This window comes from Sebastes umbrosus, chromosome 18 (genome assembly GCF_015220745.1).
Source record: "Sebastes umbrosus isolate fSebUmb1 chromosome 18, fSebUmb1.pri, whole genome shotgun sequence".
Lineage (NCBI taxonomy): Eukaryota > Metazoa > Chordata > Actinopteri > Perciformes > Sebastidae > Sebastes > Sebastes umbrosus.
Window position 1 is genome coordinate 18,708,841 of NC_051286.1, and position 14,923 is coordinate 18,723,763.

Sequence of the window (14,923 nt, forward strand, 5' to 3'; positions counted from 1 at the left end):
GAAAGGATGATGAATACGAATGAGGGGACACTTCAGGATATCAATATCTTTATTATGAAATCAGGTCAAAATAAAAAAGGTGGAACTCTTCATTTTCTCTATGGAAACATAGCCATGAAATATTAAAAATCTTTCAGTTTGGGAGGGAGAAAACACGACTCAAGAGGTACATCAATGAATGCCTCCGTTGCAAGTTTAAATCTTAAACACAAAGAAAGAGACCAAAGTAAGTCATCCATCTAAAAATTAAAAAGCTTTAATCACACGAGAAAAAATATATCTGCCTTCACAAGTAACATGCATTAATGAACCCCAAAAAAAAGCAGCCCAGTGTTGAAGATGAATGTGGCAATTATTATTTTTTTAAACAACATGGCTGATCAACATGACTGTCAAGGAGGGCCAAGTGTATTTTTTCCAACCAATGGCTACAAACTGATTAGCACACTTTAAAGCAGAAAGAAGGAACAAATCAGCTTCTGAGGTCAGATTGAAATGATCCCCATGACACCATGTTAAGTAGCCCTGTTCAGAGATGTAGGCATGTAGACTCTGAGTCTCCATCTTTATGTCAGGATTTTGTCCATCATGTTGGAGGAGGGGGGTAGTACTGGTTATACTGGGCATATTGGTTGTACTGTCCCCAGGAGTTTTGTCCCCAACCGCCGTATTGCTGCTGAAAAGAAGAGAAAAAAAATTTGGAAAATCACCATTATCACTGAAATTTAAACAAAACATGAGCTTAACTTTGGTGTACTTTTGTCAGCCCATTTTGATAAAAAAATACATTCTTACTAGAAAATACACATAATAACTGCTGTAAATGGCCATACATGCTTGGTATAACATTTTCAGTGCCATCAACTGCTCAGATAAGAAACCCACCTGGTACCAGTTGTTGTACGCAGAGTTGTTTGCCTGCGCGTCTGTTCCTGCATTTGCTACATCTGCGGAATCTTCGTCCACGCGCTGTCTCTTGGGGTCGGGCTCCGTAGAGCTGGAGACAAATAGTTTCAAGTGAGTAAAATCACACCAAGAAATGAAGCTTGTTAAGTGTGATACAATGAATAACTAACTACAGAACACTTAATGCCGACCTTACACCAAACGACTTTTCAAGCAATTTCACTGTTGCAAACATATTTCCAAAGTCGGAATAAAATCGCGAGACTTTTGGTAGAGTTGTGGCACACTCCCGTGATCTCGATCGTTTAGTGTAACATGGTCATAAAACTCAGTCCAAGAGGTCTTGAGTCAGTCTTTTTCTCGTCTTGACGTTCTGATAAAATCAAACAAGTTTAATATTATCGTAAGTTCAATGGCGCAAACATTGTCAACAACCAGTAAGTGTGCTGTTCCCCAGTCTTTGCAAAATCTTACAGTCTGTGACTAAAAAGTCTGTGACGCATCATCTGTAGGTGAGGGAGGGTGTCAGACTTCAGTCTTTTAAAAGTCTCCTAGTGTATGGTAGGCATTAGTTGAACTGATACTAATTTTATCCTTTATTTGAAAGTTACTTGAAGACATGAAAATAATGATGTGTTGATGTGTCCCACGCCCTGTTCCCTTATCCACCTGTCATACCCGTTCTCGGCTTTCCTCTTTGTGGGTTCGCTTTCTTTTTGTAGTTTCTGGTGTTCCTCATATGCAGCCACAAGCCTAAAAGATGTAAAAGAATGATAATTAGTCAATATCAAACATGACAAAAGGAATAAAAAGACAGCCATTATTCTGTCTCTAAAAGTAAAAAAAAAACAAAAAAAACTCACACATTGATGTCACTGCCAAAGTCCTCGAGGAACTCGACCTTGCGCTGACAGAAGAGGAGGCGGGATTCGAGGGGCATCTGGCTCTTCAGGGCTCGGTCGAAACAAGCCAAGATCTCGGCCTCATTCTGCGTCACATCCCCACTATATTCCAGCTCAAGCAGGTTTAGATAGAGTTTCGGACTCGTCTGTAAAGCCGAAAAAAATATTAGTGTATCTCACAACTAGTGCAATACAGCCATAGTGGAAAGGGGGACAATTAACTTTTAATTGCATGTGGACTTCAGCTTCTCTCATTCTGAGCAGAGTTTATTGCAGGCAAATCCAACTGAATAATACGGCTGTAAAAAATTGGCCAAAAAATTAAACACAAAAACACATAGGTTCAAACTATTTGAATATCTATTTTTGCGCATTATGTTCACGACACCGTGTCCTAACTGATCATGAGTGACGCAGCACAAACGAGGAGTCAAGTATACGATACCTCCTCATTTCAATAAAGAGTCCTAAATAAGGTGGCAGCTGGCTGGAGGGAGATCACCTGAAAGTTTCCAACTTGCTGTTGGCTATATTGTGTCATATGTCATTTCCAGTAAATAATCCCATTGTAAAACGCCTGTTTTCTATTTAAAAACGTCTGTTTTTTAAACTTTTAGTGGTCCGTACAGAAGACTTTGTCACCCATGAGAGTGTAAATGAATAAATACAGCATGTAAATTAATTACTTTCACTGCATGGCCTTTTTTCAGTCAAAGCACTTTAATTTGATTTAGTAAGGGCTTGCTGACTCTTTAAGGTCTATGTCGAACCATTTATGTATGCATCGGTAGAAGGGGCCATCAACTAGTTCTCACCTGGTCCTTTTCAATGGCATCCAGCAGCACCTTCCTGGCCTTGCTCAGACTTCTCTGCACCTTCATCATCTGCCTGGCCAGCTTCACAGCATAAAACGATGTCTCCGTAGCATTCTTCGCAGACTCCATGGCCTCCGTCAACAGGGCCTCCGCCTCCTCCAAGTTACCGTGACGACGCTCGAGACTGACCCTCCGAAGGCGCACCATGGCCAGACCCGGGACCGCTGCCTCCAGGGACTTCAGGATGCCACGAGCCTCCTCTACATTACCTGGGCAAAGACGAGCAGAATAATGTCAGCATGGCATAACACGAGTCAAATTCTATGCAATTTTATCATTTAAAAAGTCTGTTATCACTATGTTCACACCACCAGAGGTAATTTATTCATACCCATAGAGAGACTTCCCTCAAAATCTCCTTGGTAATTTGACTGTGTTCAATTTGCATGTTTGTTTGAAAGAGTGTCACTCACCCTGCTGCTCCTCAAAGGCAGCCCACAGCAGGTGGATTGCTGGTTTCTTGGGCATATGGATGTCGCACGCCTTCTTGTAGACATGTCTCACACTATCACTGCTGTAGCCCTCTAGATATTTTGCATACTTCAGAGTGAAAAAGAGAGAGCGAGTTGGAAGAAATGTAGGAGAGGACAGAGAAAAAAAGAACAGAGGAGAAAGGCAAAAGAGACAAAACAATTTAAACCTAAAATTTCAGTCGACAGACACTGAATTTCTTCATTGACAAGATCGTTTTTAGAAATTTTCTGTGTAAACCCATCAGCACCTTCATGGAACCAATTAGATAAGTTTCTGTAAGGTAGTGGGAGACGAAGAAGATGCAACGTAGTAGTTGGCAAATGCTGCAGTCAAATCTTGTGTGGCAAGCTGGCCATCCCCTAATACAACAGATACAGTCACATATCAACGTTACACGCAAAGAGAGTGCAGGACGATTTACTGTGTCCATGTGATTATCATCGTTGCTGGGGAAGTGCAGGGAGGTAGCAGGAGTGAGAGAGAGGTTAAAGGTCACGTTACCTTGGTCCAGAACTCCTCGTAGAGTGAACAAGCGATGAGGCATCGCTCGAAAAGAACGACCACGCGCTCCCAAGACCCGTTTTCAATTTCAAAGTCCAGGTACTCCTTCCAGTTGTTCAGCTGCGTCTTCTCTAAGGCTTTGACATGGAAGTATGGCCTCTTAATCTAAAAAGACATGAATAAATGTTTGTTTCACAGTGCCAAAGAATAAAAAGAAAAGGGTTGTAAAAGTTAACGCAATAAAGCGTTAACGAAAATTTGTTTTAACGCCACAAATTTTTTTAGGGCATTAACGCAACTTGCTATTTCTAGGTTGTAGCAGGCTCTTGTAAAGCTAGAGTGAAGATACTGGCATCATATGAAACAAGAAAACCTAAGGAATCCATTGGTACCAATCATCTCATACTAGCCTGTCGCGCACACTGACAGCTGTTGTTGCCTGTTGGGCTTGAGTTTACCATGTTATGATTGAAGCATATTTTTTTATGCTAAATGCAGTACATGTGAGGGTTTCTGGATATTTGTCATTTTTTTGTGTTGTTAATTAGTTTCCAATGTTAAATATATATATATCTATATCTATATCTATCAATACACACACATTTGCATAAAGCAGCATATTTGCCCACTCCCATGTTGATAAGAGTATTAAATACTTGACAAATCTCCCTTTAAAAAAGGTACAATTTAAACAGATAAAAATGTGTGTAACTATGGACAATCATGCGATTAACCGCAATTCAATATTTTAATCAACTGGCACAAAAACACATTTCCAACAATTAACGTAACGTTGATGTGGAGAAAACAAGATACATACCCCTTCCTCGAAGGCCCAGCGCTTGCTGACTTCATGTTCGTTGTGGTTGAACACTTCCTGCCGAACCTCGGTCACCTTGTGGCGCATGTTCTCGATCTCTGTCACTCTCTACATAAAGACACACAAAAAAAGACATGGTCAACACCCTCTTGTATCAGGTCCTCCACTTGATGTAGAAACTGCTAGTCCTGCAGCCAAAGATTTACATCACCATGAGCTTGCCAGAGACAAGAAGCCTGTGGAGGGGGGAGGTATGTATGCACCCTGCATGTCAGCCTCTGGGTGCAGGTGCTGGGCCCCGGTTGATCCTTTTAGTTTTAGGGCGAGTCCCTGACTGGATGCCAACTTGAATCCCCCCTGGCATTCAATGGCTTGGCTGCTGACATAAAGACACCTCTTCAAACCTGAGCAAAGCTTTCCATCTCATCATGGAGAACAGGCAAGCTCCAGCTAACCCCTGCAAGCAGTTCTTTTGGAAATGTGTCTACCCTGGAGGAGGCAAGTGGATTTGTACCTTAGCAGGGTCCGCCAGATCCTCCGTACCAGGTGGTAACTCCTCCTGAGCAACGGGTGTCTCCTCATCCTCGCGGATCATCGCCGATAGGCTGGCTTTAGAGAGCTCGAGCCTCATCTGAACAAACTCCTCTTCTGACAAGAAGTGTTTGGGGTTGTTGTTCTGCACATGCTCTTTGAACCTGCAAAGATTCAAAACAGGTAAATAAGACTCCAAAAAAGGTTTCAAATAGTGTTACATGTAGGTTTTATTTTAGTCTAAATTGCTTGAAAGGAAAAAAGCTTCTCTTCGGTTTGTGTTGTGCGGAGCTGAGTGCTGGTTTCACTCCATACCAACTCACCAAGACCTCCCAGTTCATGTCATGGATTTTCTTGAAAAATATTCATGTGAAAACTTCAATTAAATTCATGGGACCTTGCAAAATCCTGTAGCCAGTAGGCGATTTGAGAGAGGGGATGAGTTGGGATGTCATCTCCCTTGTTAGCGAAATGACCAAAATGCATCCCCCTTGCTAACCTGCCATCCCTCCTCTCCATCCCCTAGTAGCAGAGAAACTGCAAGGGCAGATACACTGTTTGGTTGAATGTCTTAATCTGTACTATCTGACTCATTGATCCGTTATCTGACTGAGGTTTGTGCAAGTTAGTAGCCTCAATCGGGCGCTGCTGCGCCACATCGTATTGACGACGCGGCAGTTGGAGCTGATCACAGCCACTCTATACAATGCTTGTGATACCACCAAACACGGTGCGATGCGTTTCAGAAGAGTCTCTTTCTGTGCCGAGTATTGATAAATCCATGGCACTATCCGTGTTGCTGATAGCAATGATTTTTTCCTCTGAGTCCCGCCCTTCGGTAGATAATCATTTTTGAAAAATTAAAGATTCTTCGTTTGGTTAAAAATATACATATATATTTTTATCAATTTGATTACTGTAAAACATTCAGCAACAACAACTTAGATGAATAGATGTTGCAAACCATCCTTGGGGTTTCTTGGATATTCAGTACAAATTTCAACCCAAACCAGCGGATAATAAGCAATTGGTGAGGCTTAAAATACACAATCTTCCAAAGATTCATAACTTTAAAAGTATTTGGAGTAGAGCTATAGGATTTTGCAAGTTCCCATTAATTTATGAGAAGTTTTCACATGATTTTCTTCCAGAAAATCCATGACTTAAACTGGGAGGCCTTAGTGAGTTGGAATGGCCCTGCTACAAAGAGAGGACCCTATTCTGGTCAATGCTACATTTACTTCACATTAGGGCTGGGCAAAATGCCGATATATATTGTTGAAACTATATAAAAATATCTATCGTATATATTTTTCTATCATGATATAGGCTAGGCCTATATTTCCTTTTTTTCTCTATAATTTCACTTTAAATGTTATGTTCATTTTGCACTCAAGTTCTTAAAATGAGAAAATACTCAATACTTTTCATTTGTCAAGTATTTAATTCACATAGCACTATACCAAAATAGGCTTTACTATGTGGTTATTTCATATAAATTCTATTTATTTACTGAATTAGCAGAAAACCTGCTGAGCCCTACTTTACATAAACTATAGAGAATCTGTGTCACTGGAGTATAACCAAGGAGCTGATAGAAAGAGACACAACATGACTACAACCAGGGTGTTATTGTTTTTCCCTTACCTCTGGAAGTGCTGGGAATACAGCTGGGTTGGGATGCTCAAGACGAGGTCGTAGATGGCGGTGACGTTAGCCAGTTTGTTCTGCTCTGTCTCCCAGTTGATGTAGGACTCCCACAGGCGATCTGAGCGAAAGTCTGTGCCTGCTGCACGCACTGCATGTTCATAGGCACTAATAGTAGAAAATAATAGGAAAGATTGTGAGTCATATTTAATCATTTGTTGTCTCATCAAATATTTGGTTAAATTAACTACTTTACACAAAAACTAGTGACGATGAGATTTTAAATGTAGACCATTTCTGCTGTCATATAAGTAAGAGTCACATAACACAAGGATAAGGGAAAAATGCTTCGTAAGAGTCTTATACTTACGCTCGAATGCGTCCCTCGGTTTCTGGATCTTCCAGGTCAGAGTTCTCCTTGATGTAGGTCAGGTAATGCAGCCACAGGTCCACACTGAGAGGGATGGCCTGCAAGCCTCTTCTGTATACCTTGGAAGTGACCAAACATAAACAAGCCTGTCAATGCCTGGAATAATTATACTTCTTCATTAAAACAGCTCTTTTTTGCAGCGGCGGCCCTCCGCTGCAAAATTATTGCCACCGCTGCTTCAGAATTTTATGAAATTACATCAAATGAAATAAGAATTAGCTAGCAAGCGCACCCTGCGGTCCCTCCCTTCACGCCCTGCTACCAGGGGACTATTTTGCCAGGAGGAGAGCAGGTGGCAGGTGTTTTAAGTCTTATTTTTAACTCAAGTGTTGTCTCATGTGAGGCAGTTGTTTTTGTTTATATGGACGTTTCAAATAAAATAAAAAAGTAATCAAATGTGATGAAGTACGGTATGACTTGAATTTACAGAACAATTACTGTATCATGATATGTACTGTTACAGTGATATAAAATTACATATACTGTGATAGAAGATTTTGGCCATATCACCCGCCCCTACCCCCCGCTGCTGAAAAAAAACTGAGAGGAAACACTGCATCACATACAGCAAAAGGTAGAAAACTAAAGACAAGAAAGCTACAAATGTGTGTCCAAAAGATATTTATATTTACCTCTTCTGCAATCTGTATATTCTCATGCTTTTTCTCAATATCAGCATACTTCTTCCAGTAGCCATAGCAGTAAGGATAACGTAGGAAGAATATATCAAATGACTTTCTCACAGCTTCAAGGTCATTCTGCAAGGGAGAGGCAACAACAGAAAGATTGATTACTATTTCCGGTTTAGTGTAATAATCCTTATGTTCAATTTTAGTAACATACAAACTGAACATGTCTGCACATGTCTGAATAATCTGCATGTCTTTTGTCTTACCTCTTGTTCCACATACTGCAGCAGGTAGACCCAACCATTGAAATCTTCTGGGTTGTCCTCGCAACCTTTGAAGAGTTTTTCAAACTCACTGGGCGGCTCTGGCTCTGGCTCTGCAGGAACAGTCGGTTCTGGTGTCGTCTCTTTGGCTGCTTCTTCCAGCTCCATGCCATCCTCTGTCACCTGTGGTGCCTCAGTCCCATCTGGAGAAGTTAACAAATATGTTATTAGAGTCAAAAGGCCATATTAAATGATTATATGTTATGTAAGCAGCAGCATAATTTAACATTTAATTCTGTGATTTTGCGGTTCTACTGCACATATCAACCAATGATGAGCTACAGGTCACTGTGTTTAACCACTTCAGTTGGGTAGACTGTTGGAAAAGTTTATCTTTGCTTTAGTAAACTATCTAGTCATCCTAACTTAAAATTTTCGGCTTGAGTTAGATATCTATTGTTGCCATGTAAGGAGACCAATTTTGCCTTAATGTATAATCGGATACATAGCAACAACTAAACAGCAACGATTTTGATTACCTTGAGTGCCATCCTGCACAGCAGCTTCTGGCTCTACGGTCATCTCCTGGCTGTCTTGCTCAGACTCTCCAGACTCTGCTTTGTGTTCTGATGGCTGTTCTGGCTGTTCTGCGGGCTGTGGTGGTGGTGGTGGTGGAGGTGGTGACTGCTCTTCTTGGAAGAGCTGAGCACTGGCAATCTGAAACTGCTCCACAGCCTTCTCCACAGATCCCAGCTCTGTGGAATTCATCTGCTCGTCCGGTGACTGTTCTTGCTCCGGAGCATCCTGGGATGAATCGGAGTCCTCGGGCAAGATGTTGGTGAGCGGTTCTGGAGCAACCTGGTCCGGGGACCAGTCAGCTGTTTGTCCTAGAACCGGAAGGTCAGGAAGAAAGGCATCCCCATTGCTCTCCATGACAGGGGACTCAGTGTCCAGCATTCCAGTAACGGTGTCGTCTGAGAATCGCAGGCCTGTTGAAAAGCAGGTTTGGATTATCACTAAAGCTGCAACAATTAATCGATAGACAAAAACTTTGAACTGGTACACGTAAGCATGAGCGCAGCACCTCGATTCTGGCTTCACTTCACTGGCTCTCTGTGTGTTTTAGGATTGATTTTAAGATTTTATTATTGACATATAAATCATTAAATGGGCTGTCCCCCACACTGCCTGTTTTTAAATCAAACCTCAAAACGCACTTTTATTCCTTGGCTTTTGGCTCAGCATGAGAGTTGACTATTTTAATCCTTTTTCCTTTCCTATTGGTCTTAACGCTTTCATTATTTTAATGTCCTGTTGGTTTTAAGTTGGCCTTAGTGTTTTAATGTTTTTATGTATAATTGTTTGGTCAACTTTTGTTGTTTTTAAATGTGCTTTATAAATAAATTTGGATTGGATTGGGAAAAAAATTATCAGCAACTATTTTGATAACCCATTACTTGTTTCAGTAATTTTCCAAGAAAAAAATATTCTCTGGTTTCAACTTCCCAAATGTGAGGATTTCTATTATTTTCTTTGCCATGCATGAGTACCTTTTAAGTTTTGGACTGTTGATCAGACAAAACAAGCACATTTTACAACATCACAGTGGGCTAGGAGAAGTTGTAAATGGCTTTTTTCAATATTTTGATATTTAGATAGATAGATAGATAGTAACTTTATTGATCATGAGGGAAATTCAAGTTTCCAGCATCACAGTTCCATAGTGCAAAACATGTTAGTAAAAAGGCAGTAAAAAAGTTAGTAGTGCAAAGTACAAAAAAATATACCAGAAATAAAAATACAAGATGAAGAAAACTGTTAAAACTGAATATAGTGCAGGGTAACAGCTGTGATACAGGGACTATTAAAAAAGTGAATATAATGCAAACGAGACTGTTAAGGTGAATATAGTGCATAAGAGACTGTTAAAAGGTGAATATAGTGCAGAAGAGACTGTTAAGGTGAATATAGTGCATAAGAGACTGTTAAAAGTGAATATAGTGCATTATTATCTGTCCTGCAGACCGTAGCATTTTATAGACTAAACGACTAATAAATACCAAAATATGGGCAGATTTAAGTCAGGCTAACTAGCTTTACACCTAAAAAAGGTCACTCCGCTGGAAGCGGCAGCAGCTGCTGCTACAGGACACTTCCTTGTTCTAACATTAAAACAGATGCCAGCTTTAGCTTAAACCCTAGCTACTAAAAATAATGCATCCACGTGATCCTGGCGTCCTGGTTAAATAACACTACAAGAGGCTCCTTAACTTAACTAACTTAAGTGTAACGTGTCGAAATCGATTAATGTTGGCGTTAGCCTGATTTGCTCTTCGGGGGCATGTTGCACCGTGGAGATTGTTTGCATAGTCAAAGTTCAACCAGAAGTTGGGGCCTAGACTCCGTCTATTTCCTGAAAAGTATCACAGAAACTCCAGTGACCGAGTAACGTTGAACGTGAACTCAATTATGATTATTCTAGTTAGTTAACTGCGATTTTAACAAAGTTTACCCACCAGTGGGGTGATTACCTTGCAATCTGTTTCACCTTTATGCCAACTACAACAACGTGCTACGTAGTTGCCTCCTGCTCCAGATAATAGTCGGCCCCAGCCGCTTCTCCACGTTAGCTAGCCGTTAGCAGTTTCCCTAGCTACCGTTACCATTAGCTACCTAGCATTAGCAGGCGGTTAAGTTGCCACGGTTATAGTCACATTACACTGATTTCATCAATACATATTTGTTTTGGGGATCTTACCAGTATCTTCCATGAAAGTTTGGTCAACCTTATGAACTTGTGTGTAGCTTTCGAAGTCACTTTATCTAACCTACAAGAGACAGGCGCGCTGCGTCCACCATACTGAACTTAACTAGAGGAAGAACCGAGGACACGTCTGCGCATGCGCAGTGGACCGCCCCGCCCCCTGCCCTTAATAAAGCCATCCATGGTGTGTGCTTTCATACATCCATGGTGTTTGGTTTAATACATCCATAGTGTGTGGTTTAATACATCCATGGTGTGTGTGGTGACAAACCTTTCCCAATTTTTTGCTAAATCTGTAAATATTCAAGGTCACAAGATTATAGATGCAGAAAAATGAAAGGAATGATATAAACGTGGTTAACTAAAGAATACGAGAGGTTGAATCATTTAGCCTATAATCAGGGTCTAAATTTCAAATTACTCATGCTGGTTTACAAAGCACTAAATGGTTTAGGGCCAAAATACATTTCTGATCTTCTGCTATGTTATGAACCCACCAGACCTCTCAGGTTCATCTTGATCAAGTCTGCTTAGTGTCCCCAGATACAGAACTAAACATGCAGAAGCAGCGTTTAGTTTTTATGCACCAAATATTTGGAAAAAGCTCCCAGAAAACTGCAGGACCAACTCCAACTTTGAGTTCTTTTCAATCAAAGCTTAAAACTTTACTGTTTGCTGCTTTTATTAAACCAGATAATGATCTTATACGGCACTAGACCTTTTACTCTTGTGTGTTATATTCTATTTTAGGTTCTATCCTAGCTTTTATTTTCTAATCTTTAATGTTTTTCTGTTTTTATAACTGTTTTAATTATGTCTTAATGTTCTTTTGCACTTTGTTGCAATGTTCTTGAATGTTTATGTAAAGCACTTTGAATTGCCCTGTTGCTGAAATGTGCTCTACAAATAAAGCTGCCTTGCCTTGCCTTGCCTAAAATTAAGTATTTTCCTCAAGTGCCACTGTGGCAGGTCACTGAACATTTCTACTAGCCACACAATTGTTTTGTCTGCCACTTCTGAAGTCTATGTAGAATGCTCTAGAATCGTAAACACTAGGACTGTGTATTGGCAAGAATCTGGCGATAAGATACGTATCACGATACAGGGGTTACGATTCAATGTATTGCAATACTGTAAGTAAGGCAATATATTGCAATTTTTAATCTAATTGTAGGAAAACTATCGTAGTATAAATAACACTGCTATATGCATAAAATCGTAGCATAAAAAAGTTAACTATTTCTATGCAATCAGAATAGTAGGATCTGCATTTGCATTTATAGTAGGATCTGCATTTGCATATCTTTGGAAAATAAAGTAAAGTAATTCCTGAATTAATCTTTGCATTTAAACTATTATTAGCATTCAATACAGGGTTTTTGAGAATTAATACAGTATCACAAAACACAATATTGCAATACTCAATATTTTTCGTCCACCCCTTGTAAACACTGAGTCAGTGGTAACAGACAGTAGAAATATAGATCATGTAATCTTAATCCCTGACTATTTTTAATTTTGCTTTTTAAAACTAATATTTCTTAATATAAGGAAAACCTATCTGCCATGGTGGCAGGTGAACTGAAAGTTTTACCTGCCACAGCCAACATTTACCCTGTTATTTGGCAGGTGGCAGGTGCTAATTTCATTCCCTGCCTGTAATATAGTACAGTAGTTAAAGTGTTGATACTGTTGTGAGGGGTTTGTAGGTAGCTGATAAAATAGGCCGGGGCTGATTTATTGGCTCATACAACTTTATTGTTATTGATTTATTGTAGATATACATGTGTGCTGTCATTTTACAGTTTATCCACCACCGATTACTAACACGTTTGTTTATCATCTCACTGAAATCAGTATTTCATGGTTTTTAATCAATTTAATATCTTACCCTTATATGATATAATCACACTGTTATGACAATTGTGTTTTAAGTAAGTTTTTTATAAGCATGTGTCGACGTTCCTTTTTTTCTTTTCTTTTCTTTTTTTAAATATAATGCTTTCTTTGTTGAACATATGCTCATTAACAGAGGTACACACAGATACATACAAATATTTACACACCAAAAACTGACAATAACTGCACTATACTGTATAATGACTGTGCAATATCATTATCATTATTACTACTCAGGTGTAATTCATACTGTGCAATATTTTCAGGTGGATTTTCATTTCATTCTCACTGTGCAATATCATTTTCCACTTGTGCAATTTTGTTAATAGTCTGTTTATTGTCAATACTGTATATACTGCTCCTATTTTTATACTTCCTTCTATTTAAATGGTTCATATTTTGTCACACTTTGTTTTTTTTACTGTGTTAGCTGATGCATCTTGTTTTTTGCACTATCCCCTTTGCTGCTGTACACCGCACATTTCCCCACTGCGGGACTAATAAAGAAATATCTTATCTTATCTTATAGACATATTCATAAGAAAAAATGGTCAGGAACCAAACCAACTTTCCTGCATTTTATTAATTAATTCAAACAATATAACACCATCATATCCAATGTTTAAAACCACAACAAAAGAGCCTTTAAGACTTTTAGATTATTAAATGAATATAATATCATGTATAAACTCCGGCTTTATTCAATTCAATTCAAACTTTATTGCAGACTCAAGGTCCAGAAAAGAAAAAAGAAACAACAACAACAATACATTACATATAATACATTAAAATACAGGAAGCACTATAAAAAGTCATGATTAAAAGATATTAAAAAATACATATTAAAAATATATATACATACATTAATGCCTTACATATAAAGAACTATACCAGAGCACTTCTCTTTCAGAAATTTTCTAAAAATAATACAAAATTGATTGATATACAGCATGTTATTTCCAATTTTATCTTGACTAAAATATAGCATTACATCAAACTTATTTATTTCAACATTCATCTTAAGTTTCTTGTATGTATACAGTGAAATAATAGATGGGGAATACTACAAATGTGATTTCTGTGGACTTTTTCAAGTCCACAGAAATCACATTTGTAATCAATATCCAGCTTGAATCTTTATAACACAAGTTTTATTTATGTAATATATTGATATTACATAAATATATAAATATAAATATATCTTGAGACACTTTCTTTGTTATTAATACAGTATTTATCACAAATTTCCTGAGCCTCCTCCCACTATACTGTATATCATTAAATAAGGAAAAACAAAAACAAAACATCCAGATGAAGGGGACAGAAACATAACTGAGTGTTTTTTCCTAATATGTTTATTAGAGCACTTCTCTTTCAGTACATGTGTACATCCAATATAAATATTTTCCACACACAATGCTCTGCATTAAGCGGTTAACATGGTAGTTCCCCCGCCCTGCTCACTCTACAACCTCCACGTCACAGACTAATCATAGGGAACCGTTTTGAATGAATGATCAGAGTCAGACATGTCGGAAAGACCCGGCTGTAAACCCCCTCTGGAGATCAGTAGGCGCACTAAAGCCTGAGATCTATTTCACATGTGCAGGCCCATGTCTGATTGTTGTAGCATGAGTAATATTAGAGGCGGTTTAATACATAATGAAAGCTCAAATGGCGTCAACAGCGAGCTAATGGACCGGTCTGCAGTTCAGCTGCTTTCAAGCGCGCATGCGAAATGGCGTATGGTGCCTTTGGGTGCAGTCGGAAATCTTATAATTTGTGAGTGAAAAGTGCATGTTCACATGCCCACATGGAACCTCAACTTTAAACATTTACAGTGTTTGATTGTTATGAATTAATGCATTAATAACATTTTGAAAAATTATTATGAAATGATTTGGTAATTTTCATTAAATGTAGAAATAATAAAGTAGTAGTAAAAAAGAATAATTCAATTTGCCAATTAATAGGGTAATCTTTGCTGTCTTATATGTCTTAAATCAATAACCTGATATTTTCAGGTGGAATTTCATTTAATTCTCACTGTGCAATATCATTTTCCACTTGTGCAATTGAGCCTCGACTTTAGATATTTACAGTGTTTGATTATTATGAATTAATACATTCATAACATTTTGAAAAATTATTATATATTTATTTTTATTTATTTGCACTTATATAAAACTGCACAAAAAAAACAAAACAAGAAATGTGTCAGGAGAGGTCAAGAAGCCACAGGCTTGTTCAAGGGACCTCCCCCCTCAACCCCCAGGAGAAAA

At 38.7% G+C, this 14,923-nt stretch overlaps 1 protein-coding gene across 4 annotated transcripts; it reads right to left on the reverse strand.

The window, feature by feature from the left end:
• Positions 1 to 31: 31 nt before the first annotated feature.
• Positions 32 to 10,903, reverse strand: prpf39 (PRP39 pre-mRNA processing factor 39 homolog (yeast)). 4 transcript variants are annotated; one of them, XM_037750969.1, is made up of 15 exons: positions 10,737 to 10,903; positions 8,518 to 8,967; positions 7,982 to 8,181; positions 7,719 to 7,844; positions 7,027 to 7,145; positions 6,657 to 6,824; positions 4,993 to 5,173; positions 4,479 to 4,586; positions 3,659 to 3,823; positions 3,097 to 3,223; positions 2,624 to 2,892; positions 1,770 to 1,954; positions 1,585 to 1,659; positions 886 to 997; positions 32 to 673 (listed from the first exon to the last, which is right to left on the reverse strand). In XM_037750969.1, the coding sequence occupies exons 1-15, from the start codon at positions 10,747 to 10,749 to the stop codon at positions 587 to 589; spliced, it is 2,385 nt and encodes a 794-aa protein (XP_037606897.1). In that variant the 5' UTR covers positions 10,750 to 10,903; the 3' UTR covers positions 32 to 586. The 4 variants fall into 4 exon arrangements, with proteins under 4 accessions (XP_037606897.1, XP_037606896.1, XP_037606895.1 ...); XM_037750968.1 differs by having other exon boundaries at positions 32 to 676; XM_037750967.1 differs by having other exon boundaries at positions 1,576 to 1,659.
• Between the last annotated feature and the right edge of the window lie 4,020 nt (positions 10,904 to 14,923).

What these genes read in the sequence shown, in the direction of transcription:
- prpf39 (XM_037750966.1), bottom strand. An exon ending in TATTCCCAGCACTTCCAGAG is followed by an intron (nt 5,174 to 6,656) that starts GTAAGGGAAAAA and finishes GAATCTTTGCAG; the next exon opens with GTTCAAAGAGCATGTGCAGA. An exon ending in ACGAGGAGTTCTGGACCAAG is followed by an intron (nt 3,224 to 3,658) that starts GTAACGTGACCT and finishes TTCACTCTGAAG; the next exon opens with TATGCAAAATATCTAGAGGG.